Genomic DNA, 16028 nt, shown 5'->3' with positions numbered 1-16028 from the left:
TCTCATTTGGTCATTGTAAGTGATCTTGAGAATTGTTGTTAAGTAGCAAGTACAGTCAGTGGTGAGAGATGACGGGAAGCTCAGAGTCCAGCAATATCTGGATGACCACAAGCTAGCCAGGTGGCTGCTCTACAGCTCACGGGAAAATACAGCTCCTCTTACATGGCTTTGCAGAATCTTTTAAATGATTTCGGTGGTGCTTTTATCGGTTTTAACCATCTCTGCCTATTCGGAGCACCTTTCACTGCTTGTTTTTACAATGCACACCCATGTCTGCTCAGAAGTAGCTCTCATCGAATTCAATGGGGTTTACTCCCAGGAAACTGGATATAGGCTTGCAAGCTCCTCCTGACATTTTCAACTGTTGATTTATGATTTGATAATGCTGCTAGCCACCTTGTGCTTTTTATAAGGAAAGACAAAGTACAAAAGTTTTAAGTAAATGAAGTATGACTGCATTGTTTCGTTTTGCAAGTTACTACCAATGGGCTCTTTTACCATCTGTTTTAGTGGATTCCAAACAATCTAGTGCTCACAATAAAGGTAAAGGTAAAGGGACCCCTGACCATTAGGTCCAGGCATGACCGACACTGGGGTTGTGGAGCTCATCTCACTCTATTGGCCGAGGGAGCCGGCGTACAGCTTCCAGGTCATGTGGCCAGCATGAAAAAGCCGCTTCTGGCAAACCAGAGCAGCACACAGAAACGCTGTTTACCTTCCCGCTGTAGCAGTACCTATTTATCAACTTGCACTTTGAGGTGCTTTCAAACTGCTAGGTTGGCAGGAGCTGGGACCGAGCAACAGGAGCTCACCCCGTCACGGGGATTCGAACCGCTGACCTTCTGATTGGCAAGCCCTAGGCTCTGTGGTTTAACCCACAGCGCCACCCGCGCCCCTAGTGCTCACAATAGAGTCATCTATTTCAATGGACAATTTTAGTGCTGGCACCAAAGGTAATATGGAGCCAGGATTTTTCATTGATGGCACCGGTATTGTGCAATTCCCTAAAGCAGCTGAAATATAAAGCACAACCAGTATTGGCATGCCACCGGCTCTTGAAAATACATCTATTTTGGGAAGCATTCCCCTGAACTTGAACTTCCTCATCTGATTGTTTTTACTGTTAGAACTTTTTAATTGCTTTGTTTTAATGTATACTTTAATTGTGATTTAGTGTAATTGTTTTACAGTGTATTTTAATTATGTATGAATTTTATAAATCATTTTTTATAAAACACTTAGAAGCCATTTTAGCATGTAAGCCGTTTATAATTAATGAATAGCAGTAACAATCATTCTGGTTTCTTTTACTTCCTCATCTTGATTTCTGTATAAGAGTACAGGAAGAAAACTACAGAGAAAAAGGAATTTTATACTTTTCAAACAGCAAAACCACTCTGAGCAGGCCTCCAGACTGCCACTCTTTTGCAGGGTTCCAAACCAAGAACTTTAGTGAATTAAAACCCACCCCACCACCCATTCCCCTAGTAACCAATCAAACTGTTTATTATTTTTTAACTGGACTTTTTGCAGCTAAGAAGTGAAAGGGAAATGTATTGGGAAGTGTGAGATAAGCAAAAGATTAACAGGAAGGCATGTAAACATTCCCCAACCATGTGAGCTTTGTGCTAGCAAATCAGGATGTTCTGGAGAGGACTGAAGGAGCCTAGGAATGCACTAAGGAAGAGCAGAGAGAAGGAAAAGGGGTATTCTTCTTCCTTCACCCACAGTAACAATCATTTCCAGCAATACACACACACAAAACTGCTGGTGTGTGTAATGGGGGAGAGGCATATATCAAACACGGCTCTCTCCATTTCTCATTTTTCCAAATTTAAATTCAGTTCTCCACATTTCTGCTGCAGATAGATGGTAGGTGAGTGGGTATGTAGGTAGATATAGATCTCATGAAAATTCACCAATATTTCAGTGAGAATTTCTCCTAATATATATGTTCATATGCAGTTTTACCAAGCATATGCATTTTTGCAATGAAAATATTAACTTTCCACACTTCACAAATGAATTATTCTAAGATCAGTCCTGATATTATATATTTGTATTCCTTCTATAGGCAAAAAGGACTAGACCGGCACTGGAATGTGGGATTTGGCTTTGTGGCTTTCTCCTCAAGGGGGGGGGGAGGCTAAAACAGGTTTGTCAGAAATCCGTAAGAAAGCTCTCTTAGACTGTCAAGTTTCCCTATCAAAAGCAGAACAAAGTAGGCCTCCTTGAGAAATAGCAGGGAAATCTAGACAAGGCAAGAAAGGCCTCTGCCAAGAGCCTTGCTTTGTCACCCAGCAACAGAGGAACGTGCAAATTGGCCTCATCTCTGGAGGAGCCCATCACACCTGTTGCACACGTTAAAAATATCAATTTTATCCTACATGGAAGCAGGACCAGCTCGAGAGGTTGGTGCCTGAAGCTCAGTCTCACAGTGTGTGACCTTTTTCAGAAGAAAGCTGCCTGAGGGCAAGTGCAGGGTACCTGCCTCTCACTGCCATGGTGAGACAGACAGGCTCCTTCTTCTTTTTAAGGAATTGGGCACGTTTGCGAACAAAGCACAACTGCGTCACTCACCCTTTGCTGCTTCAAAGCAAGCGAGCAAACAAAAATGCCAGCTGCTTATCCAAAATGATTTGGTGTGCTTCCCGCACAGCCCAACTGTTGGGATGACCTGCCCAGCCCACCCACAGACCACTTGGATAAAAGAGGTAGCAAGGGTCTCTTATTTGGACTCCATGACTACCTTCACTTTGGACTCCTATTTGAAGGGCTGCCAATGTTTTGAACTGGCTCAGTGCCTGTGCCTTTAACATATAGAGTTTAACACAGAGGACGTGAATAGGCAATGGCTTTCCTGGCATGGAGATAAAGCAGTGGGGAAACATTCATTTGATCCATTTCCATCTCGTCTGCCCAGCTTCACTGGGGGCAGGTGTGTCTCCTCTTCAGCCTTCCCTCCACCCCCAGCTCAGCTCTTGTTAAGTTCCTAGAGTAAAGCACAACGTTAGGGTGATGCTCTTTCTCAGGCCAGACAAGATTCGTGATGTGTTTTTATCTTGCCTGCTGAGAACCGGCTGTTTTATTTATTTACTTTTATAAAGACTCTGCCCCCTTCCTCTAACACTGGCTATCAGAACCTCTGATGGCATCCCTCGAAACAAAGAAAAAATTGAAACGTTTTAAAAATCAGTCAACACTTTAATCACCAAGAGGAGTCAAAAGGAACAGAAAAACATTGTCAAAACGGATCAGTAAAGCCAGCACCAGAAAATATATAATGACTGAAACAAGATGGACTTTGGCTGGTTCTTAGGTAACAGTGCCTGGTGCACCTGTCTAGTAAAGGACTTTGATAATCAGAAAGCAACCACAGTAAAAGTCCAACCTCTGCTCATTTCATGCCTGATCTCTAGAACAGGGGCGGGAACCTGTGACACTACAGGTGTCTTCTAGCCTTCAACTCCCATCAGCCCCAGCCAGCATGGCAAAGGGACTGGGGTGAAGGGGATTGCAGCTGGAGAGCCTCAGCTGGTCCCCGTATTCCTGCCCTGAGGGAAAGATCTCCTGCATAAGAGCCTCTGGTGGCCATCTCAGGTGGAGAGGGGAGATGGTGGGACCTTAACAGGTCCACAGCAGGGAGAGAGCTTTTCCTTTTCTGGCGAACTTCCTCCCCACCCCACATTCATTGTGAATGCCAAAGAGTATATAAGTGCAGGAAAGTATTTGTCACCCTTTCCAGAGGCAGGCTTGCTGAGAAACTCTCCCAACAGGCAAATACTGGGGGAAAGACTGCGGCTCTGCCTGGGATGCAGGAAGGTCCCAGGTTCAATTCCTGGCTGGGAATGCCCTGCCTGAAATCCTTGAAAGCCACTGCAAGTCAGTGTAGACAATACTGAGATAGACGGACCAATGATTTGATTTTTAAAGGAAAGCAGCTGTATCTTAGTGGACAGAGCACAGATCAGTGGTAGGGGCAGCTGCTTCTCTCACATAGTAGCCAACAAAATCCTTCAGTGCCACTCAATGAACCCCACAGAAATGGTTTGCCCTGGGCCACAAAAGGGACTGTCCTGTGCCAGGTAATTTTTCTTTTTAAAGTGTGCTTCTATTTTCTCCCAAGGATTACCCAAAACTTATTTCACACACACCCCTCCATTTCCTTCCTCCACTTCCCCAAGCTATGAAATTCATAGATTAAGGCAGCACCTGGCTAATTTAGCACTTACGCCAGGCCTAAGATGGGAAAGAACACTGGTGAACAGGAAACTGATAAAGACCCAAAGTCTAGCTGCCATCGATTTACAGCAGGAAGAAGAGGAGGGGTTTGGATTTGATATACCGCTTTATCACTACCTGAAGGAGCGGCTAACATTCTCCTTTCCCTTCCTCCCCCACAACAAACACTCTGTGAGGTGAGTGAGGCTGAGAGACTGCAAAGAAGTGTGACTAGCCCAAGGTCACCCAGCAGCTGCATGTGGAGGAGCGGAGACGCGAACCCGGTTCCCCAGATTACAAGCCTATCGCTCTTAACCACTACACCACACTGGTTCCCCGCCCCTATGCATCTCTATCTGGCTCTTAGGACTCTGCTGGTTGTGCCCCCAGCCCAGCCCAGCCCTCATTGGCTCTGCTTCACACCCATTTTTGCCTGATTGAAATATGTCCCTTAACTCTGACAATTGTCTCTGGCTTGTCTGGATGGAGGGTAAAGAAGGGATTGCGAGTGCGTGTAGAAATTAACCTGCAGTGCAAAGGTAAAAACTTCATTTGTTGCTGTGCCCGTTTTTGCCTGTGGTCCCTTGCTCACCGCTGGCATGTGGCCCTCAGAAAGGCACCCAGGAGGGAATGTGGCCCCTGGGCTGAAAGGGGGCTTCCTCCCCCTGATCTATGGTGATTTCAAGGTCACAAATACCCCCTGGATCATACACCCACAGGACCCAGTTTATACCAAGTTAAAAAGGACCGAGCAAGGGGAGGAGGGGTAGAAAGCACACAGACAAAAAAGGGCCAACAAGAGATTTGCTGCCATTTCCAAACTCTCCCCTTCTGTCCTCTCCAGTTCGATAGCCCCTCACTCAAACTTTGACTTGGTGGGTCTCCCTCTTCCCCGGATATTGAGGAGAAGCAGAAGACCCAGGGAGATAGTGGCCGGGGCACACATGGCAATGGGCTCCTTCAAAACCAAGAGGCTGTAGATGGCACCTGCAAAGAGACAAAGAGGAAAATATTTTTAAAAAATTAATTGCAAAAAGACCAGGAGATTCATTGCCCAAACGACTCTCCACCCCACGGCAATCTCTAGCCTCGACTTGCACCTGTTTTTGTACATGTTAGTGATACTTGGGAGTAGACCCCCTGAAATTAATGGGCATCATAAACTTAGATCCATTAATCTAATGGGACATTATTGCAGTGAAACCCATTCATGTTTTGCCAGATAGGTGCATGAAGGGACTAAGGGCTTACATAGCTTCCCTGTAAAATTTGCTAGAGAGAACTCTGTGAAATCACTTAGTCTGCCATGGCAGGAATACCTCCTGCCTAGGCCATAGCTGCCAAGTCTCCTGCTGAAAAATGCGAGATCAGCAACGACGTGGCACCGGAAGTCGCTTCTGCGCATGTCTGTACATGCGTAGAAGCAACTTCTGGTGCCGGCACCGCCCAATTTCCGGTGCCCGGGCATGGGTAGCGCAGCACCGGACGTTGCTTCTATGCATGTCTGGACATGTGTAGAAGCAACTTCCGGTGCCGCTCTGCCCGATTTTCAGTGCCCAGGCATGGGCAAAGCAGCATCGGAAGTCGCTTCTATGCATATCCAGACATGCGTAGAAGCGACTTCCAGTGCCACGCTACCCATGTATGGGCACCGGAAATCGGGCAGTGACAGCACCCAAAATGGAGCCTCCCTGGCAGGTAGGAAATCCGGGGGATTTACGGGATTTTTTTCCACTCCGGGCTGCCAGTTTAAAATACGGGGGTTTCCCACAAAAAACAGGAGACCTGGCAGCTATGGCCTAGACATCTCTCTCTCTCTTCATCATGCCAAATTTCAACCAAAAATTAAGATGCATAAAAATAAATCAACAAGAGTAAAGAGAGACCCACTGTAGAAGCAGTTTTTTAGAAAAAATATTGAAGACAGCTAGATAATGCAGTCTCCTGACATCCCTTATAAAGCAGGGATCCTACTTTTTCTGCTTTAGAAAACTTTAGAAGTACCTTCAGCTCCTAAGTCTATGCACACTTAATTGGAAGTAAGCCTATTAAACCTTCCCTGGGACTTATATGCAAATATGCATAGGATTGTGGTGTTAAGGCTGTTTATTCCCTGGATCAGGACGCTGCTTTTTCAGGCACATGAAACTCTGCAAAACATCATACACACAATGATGCTGATGTGTAGAGGAAAAAGGTATCCTTCTGAGCAGCATCAGCCTGTTTGCCAGTCCTGATATACAAAACAGCTTCACCCAGTTGCTGTCCAGCTATCCCTTCACCACCACCACCCTCTGACTAGATCTCCTGCTCCTCCGGTCAGTTTTACCCAGAGGAACTCAGGGGCCTGATAAAATCCAAATGCAGCTTTAAGGGAGCCAGGAGTGATTATATCAGTAGTCAATTACCCAAAACTAGAAAAATGGTACATCTGTAATAATAATTTTTAAAAAGGTTCCAGGCAGCTGGTCTCATCATGAAGACGATCGTGTGTAGCATTAATTAAGGTCAGGGTTTTGAATAAAAACAGAACTTCCCAGTTGATGTGAGGAACTTTTGCAAAGCAGTGGCTTAATTAGCAAGCAACATGGATAACTAAATAGCTTCTGGTGCCCCCTACTGGAACATGCACAAACAGACTCACACTTTGTCATGCGCAGAAGTTGGGCAGGTTTTAACAGAGTCACGTTTACTATTTGTAACCAAATAAAACATCAACATGTAAATAATGGGAACTTAAGAGCTACATTACAGGCCAGTTTCCTTGTGAGGAGAGCAAAATGTATTTCTTTAAAAAAAAAATACAGGTTGAGCAGACGAAAAGCAAGCATCTCTGCACTGAGGCAGCACCGTTTCCCAAGCAAGATCAATCAACTGAATACCTTAGAAACAATTTTATGAGGTAGGACAGAGCTCAAACTCAAGTAATAAGGGGGATTTCTTTGGTTTTGAAGCTATGTGAGAAAAATGCAGACTTCTGTGCTTCTGTAACACAGTTCAACCTGCTGAACTGAGATCTGTTTTTACTAAAGCCAGAGAATAATGCTTAGGCCCTCCAGATGTTGGTGGCAGACTCCAAAGCCCATTAACCCCAGCCAGCATGGCCAATGGGAGTTGCAGTCCAACAGCATCCATAGGGTCACAGGTTCCCCATTCCTGTTGCTTGCAGCCCCAATACAGCCTCATCTGTAGTTGAGATCAGAAACACTCAAGAACTAGGACCTTCAGCCAGACTTCAGCTCATGAAGAACAGTTGTACTTCAGTGGCAGAGCATCTGCTTTGCGCACAAAAGGTCCCAGGTTCAGTCCCTGGGATGTCCAGGGAGCACTGGGAAAAGACTCCTGCCTGAACTCTGGAGAGTGGCTGCCAGTCAGTGCAGGAAATACTGAGCTAGATGGGCCATTGGTCTGACTCTGTATAAGGCAGCTTCCTACATTCCAGCAGACCCCCTCTACTTTGCAGAGGGGAAACAACCAACCTCTGCATAGCTCTTACCTATCATGACAATCGTGAGCACAAAATTGCTGATTTCCTGCAGCAGCTGAGGCCCAAAGGCCAGGAGCAAACCAGCCGCCAGTTCTATCCAGCCCACCGTTTCCAGGTACCAGATCGGCTCTGGCTTGTAGCCAAACTCCTTCAGAGGAAAAGCATCGGCAAACTGCACAAATTGTGATTTCTGGAATAGAGAAAAGAGTTTAAAAAGCGCCAGTGTGTTTAAGGTGCCCACCTAAGACCTCCTTGGAGGATAAGTGGGATATAAATATAAATATAATAAATCCATTAATTGGTAAGTGTAAAAGAGGAGAGTTAAATGGGGGGGGGAGTGCAAACATCCCCAAAAACAGGAAGTGGGCCCATGAGTACGATGGCTGCAAAGGGGTGAATGGCAGATGAAGAGAGGAGCCACATAGGAAGTGCCCCTCCTTTTCCAGTGAGTGGTTGGCTCCTCCAAGTTACTCTCTAGGTCAGGCATCCCCAAACTGCGGCCCTCCAGATGTTTTGGCCTACAACTCCCATGATCCCTAGCCAACAGGAGCAGTGGTTGGGGAAGATGGGAATTGTAGTCCAAAACATCTGAAGGGCCAAAGTTTGGGGATGCCTGCTCTAGGTCAATGTTTCTCAGATGTGGGTCCCCAGTTGTTGGGACTACAACTACTGTCATCCCTAACTAAGAGGACCAGTGGTCAGGGACAGTGGGAGTTGTAGTCCAACAACAGCTGGAGACCCAAAGGCCGAGAAGCACTGCTCTAGATCAAGAGGCCACCGACCTATTTTGAGCTAGTTGGCACATGTTGAGAAAGTTATGGGCACAAAATGAATCCCACAGGAACATGACATAACACAAAATGGATGCCAGGGGGGGGGCATAATGGCTGCCACATCAAAAAGAGCAGAAAAAGAGACAGAGCCACAAAATGGTACACGCATGTCCCCATAGAATCATATGGTACACAAGTATCATAGAATCCCCTGCAATGCAGGAATCTTTTGCCAAACATGGGACTTGAACCGACAACCCTGATATTAATAGTCTCAACTGAGCTATCCCAGAGTAACAAAAACCATCCAATAAAGCCATAGAAAAATAAAAACAGTGTTAATTAAACACTGTAGAAGGATGCATTCTTAATTGCCTGTGCAGGCCTGACATAATAGACAACTTTTCAACAGACACATATCAGGGAGAAGTGTGCATTCACACTTATACTGTATTAGTGAAAATAACATGCAGAAATGAATTATATTATAAATTAGAGGGATTTGCAAAAATGTGCCTATTAGTAAACTGAATACATAAATATGTTTATTAGGAGAGATCTGTATAAAATTATGAATAATTTTCATGAGAATTAAAAAAAGAAGAAATGTAGAGAACTGAATTTAAGACTGCAAAAATAAGAAATGAGAGAACCGACATGGCCAGATCCTTCCATCTCTCATGAAGCTGCACCTCATTGCTCAAGCTTTTTCAGAGAGGACCAAAGAGGCAGTGGTACACATGACAGTGGGTACACCCAAATACAGGCCAAACTTAAAGTGGAAGGGTCACAGCATTAACACTCCTCGTGATCTAGCTCCCCTTTTAGGTTTGGGGTGACACCAAGGCCACTGCTTTGGATTCAGCACAGATAGCAAGTCAAGCCTTTGTGTCCACCTGCAAGGATGCAGACAACTTGGTGAAATCCCCTCCTGCCACTGGGTGGGGAAATGTTGCAGCTATAAAGTCACAGGCTTAGAGAGGTCCAGAATTAAACTCTTCAATCCAACCCGAAACTATTTTAGATATTGTTCCGTATTATGTGTTGTTCTGAATTGTACATTACAACCTTTTCGGCTTTCTGAGGCCATTGTTGTTTTTTTAATGGCAGGCTCAATAAATAGACTAATCACACTATTGTACAACTAAATCAATTATTAGTAGGCAACATTTGATAAGTTCATGTTTACCCAAGCGGTACTTGGGGAGGTTTGGGGAGGTGCCCACCTAAGACCTCCTTGGAGGATAAGTGGGATATAAATATAAATATAATAAATCCATTAATTGGTAAGTGTAAAAGAGGAGAGTTAAATGGGGGGGGGAGTGCAAACATCCCCAAAAACAGGAAGTGGGCCCATGAGTACGATGGCTGCAAAGGGGTGAATGGCAGATGAAGAGAGGAGCCACATAGGAAGTGCCCCTCCTTTTCCAGTGAGTGGTTGGCTCCTCCAAGTTACTCTCTAGGTCAGGCATCCCCAAACTGCGGCCCTCCAGATGTTTTGGCCTACAACTCCCATGATCCCTAGCCAACAGGAGCAGTGGTTGGGGAAGATGGGAATTGTAGTCCAAAACATCTGAAGGGCCAAAGTTTGGGGATGCCTGCTCTAGGTCAATGTTTCTCAGATGTGGGTCCCCAGTTGTTGGGACTACAACTACTGTCATCCCTAACTAAGAGGACCAGTGGTCAGGGACAGTGGGAGTTGTAGTCCAACAACAGCTGGAGACCCAAAGGCCGAGAAGCACTGCTCTAGATCAAGAGGCCACCGACCTATTTTGAGCTAGTTGGCACATGTTGAGAAAGTTATGGGCACAAAATGAATCCCACAGGAACATGACATAACACAAAATGGATGCCAGGGGGGGGCATAATGGCTGCCACATCAAAAAGAGCAGAAAAAGAGACAGAGCCACAAAATGGTACACGCATGTCCCCATAGAATCATATGGTACACAAGTATCATAGAATCCCCTGCAATGCAGGAATCTTTTGCCAAACATGGGACTTGAACCGACAACCCTGATATTAATAGTCTCAACTGAGCTATCCCAGAGTAACAAAAACCATCCAATAAAGCCATAGAAAAATAAAAACAGTGTTAATTAAACACTGTGGAAGGATGCATTCTTAATTGCCTGTGCAGGCCTGACATAATAGACAACTTTTCAACAGACACATATCAGGGAGAAGTGTGCATTCACACTTATACTGTATTAGTGAAAATAACATGCAGAAATGAATTATATTATAAATTAGAGGGATTTGCAAAAATGTGCCTATTAGTAAACTGAATACATAAATATGTTTATTAGGAGAGATCTGTATAAAATTATGAATAATTTTCATGAGAATTAAAAAAAGAAGAAATGTAGAGAACTGAATTTAAGACTGCAAAAATAAGAAATGAGAGAACCGACATGGCCAGATCCTTCCATCTCTCATGAAGCTGCACCTCATTGCTCAAGCTTTTTCAGAGAGGACCAAAGAGGCAGTGGTACACATGACAGTGGGTACACCCAAATACAGGCCAAACTTAAAGTGGAAGGGTCACAGCATTAACACTCCTCGTGATCTAGCTCCCCTTTTAGGTTTGGGGTGACACCAAGGCCACTGCTTTGGATTCAGCACAGATAGCAAGTCAAGCCTTTGTGTCCACCTGCAAGGATGCAGACAACTTGGTGAAATCCCCTCCTGCCACTGGGTGGGGAAATGTTGCAGCTATAAAGTCACAGGCTTAGAGAGGTCCAGAATTAAACTCTTCAATCCAACCCGAAACTATTTTAGATATTGTTCCGTATTATGTGTTGTTCTGAATTGTACATTACAACCTTTTCAGCTTTCTGAGGCCATTGTTGTTTTTTTAATGGCAGGCTCAATAAATAGACTAATCACACTATTGTACAACTAAATCAATTATTAGTAGGCAACATTTGATAAGTTCATGTTTACCCAAGCGGTACTTGGGGAGGTTTGGGGAGGTACTGGCTAGTTTTCTTCTTTTCTGTTGAATTCCCGCCAAACTCGACTAGTGAAACAGAAAAGGCTCACAAAATTCAAACCTCAACCCGATTCGCGCCAAAACAAAAAACTGTTTCAGCAGGCAGCCAGGAGAGGGCGGAGATGTCAGATTTGGGCAAAAACCGATTCATAACCCTACTCGAATTATATGGGGTTCTGCGATAGCAAAATAGCCAACAAGTAATCCCCAAATCACAGATTTAGCTCTGACACAATACGGAGTCTAAGACCGCTCCAAAACTGTTAAAAGCCCGTCCACACCGCGCGCGCATTTATATCAAATCCGACAGGCGGGATTAAGAGTTGCAGAAGCATTATTATTGGGCGGGCACTGTGCAAAAACGATAAGCAACTGTCTGTCGTCTCTAACAGGATTGCAATACTCTGCGTGCCCAACCTGATCCTGTGCAAGTGCATTCGGAAGTATGCACCACTTTGTTCACGGGTGGGAGGGGGCTTGCTCCCAAGTAAAGTGCACGGGATTGCAAATTGAGGCTGTGATCCTTTGCACACTTGCCTGGGAGTAAGCCCTGATGGATCCAATAGGCGACGTACTTCCGAGTATAAGCGACCGTGCAAATCTGGCACGTATACTCGTAAGAAAATCCGTGCACTTAGTGAAGAGGGAGCATCCTCCCTCCCGTAAAACCCCGCGACGTTTTACCTCTGCTTAAGCAACGTGTCCAGGGAATCAGCCTGGCGAGGGATCCCCCTCCCCTCCGCAGAACTCACTGGCGGTTCCTTGCGAGTAAACGCGTGCTGCGGGTGGGCTGCGCGCTTCCTCGGGAGTAATAAGCTTTTATTCGAGGCAAGCACCCACGAAGGATCGGTTGCACGATTTAATACCGGTGGGGAATAAAGAGGGGTGGTTTTTTTGTTTTTAATAGCCTCTGCGCAGCTTCGCCCACACCCTGTTGCAACGAATTGCAAAGCAAAGCGGAGGAGGGCTCCTCTGCACACTTCCCCTTCTTCCCCCCACGCACACAAAACAAAACCGTTTTCTCTTCCCCAGTACACCCCGATTCGCCGCTCACCAGCTGCTCGTAAACTTCGTCTGAAATCCGATCAGTCAGCTTGACGACCCCGCTGACGGAAAAGAAAAGGCCCAGAAGCACGCGGATGGCGGAAAAGAGCAGCGCCATAGCTCTGGCTTCTCTCGCTCTCTCCTTCCCTATCTTCGGCTACTGGTAGCTGGGGCGGGGGGAGGGGGAGGGGAATAAACACTGGAAACGGGGAGGGGAGGAAACGCAGCCACCAAAAATGGGGGTTTTCGTTCTCTTCTTTCCCACCCACCGCTGGCCCCGGGAATCGAACCGGCGGCGCAAACGCGACACAGTCGCGACAGAGTTGGGTGAAAGATGAGGGCGCTGTTTTGCTGAGCAGAGGGCTGCAAGTAAATAGGCGGCTTGAAAAGGGCCTGGCACCTTTGAACGGGCGAGGGTGTCCCTAAGCATGTGCAGAGAGCTTGATTTAAAGCCGAGGGTCGCTGCTGCCTGCTCTCAGCTGTTTGAGGACTTCTCTTTGAAGAACGATGCTTAAGGAGAAAATTGATCATAAATCAAGACCACCTACAGATAGTATTTTAATGTTGTAAAAGCGGAACACTATGTCCCAACCAGTTTTGCGCTGGTTCTACTCTTTAAATATACATTTTATATGTAATATCACCCCTAATTTATACATGGTAGGATGCAAACAGTGTAACTCGTCGCAAAATAAACACAAATTATTGTTATTCATCAAAACCAAATTAAAAGAGGCAGTAAAACAACAGAGCAATCTTAAACAGTCACCAACTGCTTGAAATGCCTTGGCAAATATGCAGGTTTTGTGCTAGAAATGTATTTTGTACTAACTTATGTGGGGGTTTGCAGGTGGGGTCTTCCACAGGCAGTGAAGGACTGGCCATCGTGTTGCAGGTGGCAAGCTTAGGACTAATCAGGTCTTGACCTCAGAATAGGTGCAATATCAAAGACGGAAGTTCTGAGCACCTGCAGAGTGGCTTTCCCTAATCACTGGAAATAATTGGTTTGGTGATGAAGAAAAGACACTAAGAACGTAAGAGGTTGCTGGCTAAGGCCAGTGGCCCATCTGGTTATCACAGTGGCTAGCCAGATGCCTGCAGGGAAGCCTCAAGCTAGATCAGGGGTAGGCAACCTAAGGCCCGTGGGCCGGATGCAGCCCAATCACCTTCTCAATTTAAAATGCATCTCTGGGTTAATTGTGGGGCATAGGAATCCATTTATTCCCCCCAAAATATAGTCCGGCCCACCACATGGTCTGAGGGACAGTGGACTGGCCCACGGCTAAAAAAGGTTGCTGACCCCTGAGCTAGATCCAAGCACATGAGCACACTCCCCTCTTGTGGTCTCCAGCAACTGGTGTTCAGAAGCATTACTGCCAGCGGTTGTGGATGGCTAATAGCGATCAATAAATAACCTCCTCCTCCTCCATGAATTTACCCAATCCTCTTCTAAAGTTTTGCAGGTATGTGTCCTTGATCTTTGATAATCTTTTGCTTGACTGGGTGGAGAGGGCAGGGGCAGAGGAAAGGGGGTGCGGGCCATCCCGGGTGTCAGCACTCAGGGGGTGGCAAAATGCCGGGCAGCACTCAGCACGGAGTCTGCAGCACCCCCGAGCCACGAGAGACATGGTGGCTTTGGCACACGCAGGTTCTTTGCTGCCCAGACAATCCGCCCGCTGCCTCCCCCCCAGCTGTAGGGCGGCTGAGTGGGAGGAGACAGGAAGACTCCAGGAAGACTCTGCCCCTGCCCCAGGGTGCGCCCCGCCCCAGGAGCCTGAGTGAGCAGCTTCCTCCGTCGCTGGGAGAGGGCTGTGTTAGTGCAAGCAGAAACCACCCTGCCATAGAAATTACTGTAACGGGAAGCTTTTAAATGTCTAGTTTTTTATTACTGGTATGTTTTTTATATTCCAAGAGTGCAGAGCAAAGACAAGCAAGACGAAGGAACCTCACCCTGTTTGGGAAGGAACCAGAGGAGGCAAAGAGCTGTGGGAAGGCAGCGACCTTCAGTCCCCACAACTGCCCCATAAGTACAAGATCTACTATGATGAGTTACTGTGCTCACTAGGCCTGGCCTTCTGAGCTGATTACTTTGAATAGTTAACTTCACTGGCACTGTGTGAGTTATTGCTGACCTGCTCTTGACACCCACTCTGAAACCACACTAGAAAGTACCGTAGATTCCTCCAAACCCCCACCCTCCATTCCCAGCTAGCTATGGAGTTGAATGTTTTTCAGGAACTGGAATCCTGTAGGCCAGGATCATTTGGGTTTATTGTCCATCGCTTCCAAGAAACCTTCATCCAGTGACTCAACATCAGGACACACTTTCCCATTGGGGACATAAACATGGATCTCTTTCTTTTGTCTTGTAATCTGGGGCAGCAAAGATGAGTTTGCTCTAGATGATGATGATGATGATATGCAGGTCATCCCACTGACCATTAAGTCCTGCATTGTGGAGCGAGCAGCCAGCCTGCGAGATCCTGGCGGAAGATCACACCTAGCTTTGCAGGGAGAGGGCTTCACAGCAAGCTGAACAGGGCTGGTAAAGTGAAGGTAGGTGCATTTTTGCTTCAAGCAGCTGCCCGGCCTCCTAGTAGAAGAGAGGTTGTTCAGAACTCCAACACCTTTTGGCTGAACTGGTCCAGCAGGAAGCTCTAGGAAAGGCAGTTTTACATTCTTCCAGCCTTTGTACCTGTTCTGGTTAATTAAAAAGAAATTTCAATGTTTGGATTGTTGGAAGCAGTGTTCGAAACTCCCATTGTTCTAGGCGCATTTTGTGACAGGGAATTTCATTAGCGTGAGAAGTTTATGAGCTCTGGGCGCAGTACTGCACCTAAGATTTCAGATTAAAACTGCAGAGTGGAAGGAAAGGTTGTTGTTTTTCTGCTTCCCCACTTCCAGCTACTATCTGGAAACTAGAGAATAGACCCTCTTAAGAATATTAGGGAGGTGGGCAGGGGAAGGACCGGACCATGTGAAAAATGAACATAATATTTTAGCTGCAGTTCCTTCATTTTTCAGCTTTGTATTCTTGTTATTAAAAAGGTGCGCCTAGACATTCCATTTTTGTGCCCATAACCTAGGTTTAAGAGGCCATTTAGTGCCTAGCTTTCATATCTGTTTCTAACACTTGTTGGAAACAACTGGCAATGTACACCAATCCCAGAAACTTTGCAACTCTACAATTCTATGTTGAGATTCCTACATTGCAGGGAGTCGGGACTAGATGACTCTCGGGATCCCTTCCAACTCTACAATTCTGATTCTAGTAAGACTACCGATTTAGGCAGCCAAGTGACATAGGCAGTGTGGCTTGTGACCTTTATGAAAATGAGGGTCTGGCCATTCCATTGATGCCTGGTCTTGACCTCAGAGGTAGACCCAGTGAAGATGGCAATATAAGGTTTAGGAGTGTGTTCACTCCAGACAGTGGAGACATAGGTTCAAATCCCTGCTCAGATAACAAAGATCAGTGGGTGGCATTGGGTCACTCACTAGGCTAGGT

At 46.0% G+C, this 16028-nt stretch overlaps 1 protein-coding gene across 1 annotated transcript; it reads right to left on the bottom strand.

The window, feature by feature from the left end:
* Positions 1 to 1484: 1484 nt before the first annotated feature.
* Positions 1485 to 12873, bottom strand: TMEM35B (transmembrane protein 35B). Its single transcript, XM_035120099.2, has 3 exons — positions 12531 to 12873; positions 7718 to 7898; positions 1485 to 5208 (listed from the first exon to the last, which is right to left on the bottom strand). The coding sequence occupies exons 1-3, from the start codon at positions 12636 to 12638 to the stop codon at positions 5078 to 5080; spliced, it is 420 nt and encodes a 139-aa protein (XP_034975990.1). The 5' UTR covers positions 12639 to 12873; the 3' UTR covers positions 1485 to 5077.
* Positions 12874 to 16028: the final 3155 nt, after the last annotated feature.

Source organism: Zootoca vivipara, chromosome 6 (genome assembly GCF_963506605.1).
Source record: "Zootoca vivipara chromosome 6, rZooViv1.1, whole genome shotgun sequence".
Taxonomy (NCBI): domain Eukaryota; kingdom Metazoa; phylum Chordata; class Lepidosauria; order Squamata; family Lacertidae; genus Zootoca; species Zootoca vivipara.
The sequence above is the reverse complement of the archived record's forward strand: the minus strand, read 5'-3'. Positions and strand labels throughout refer to the sequence as shown.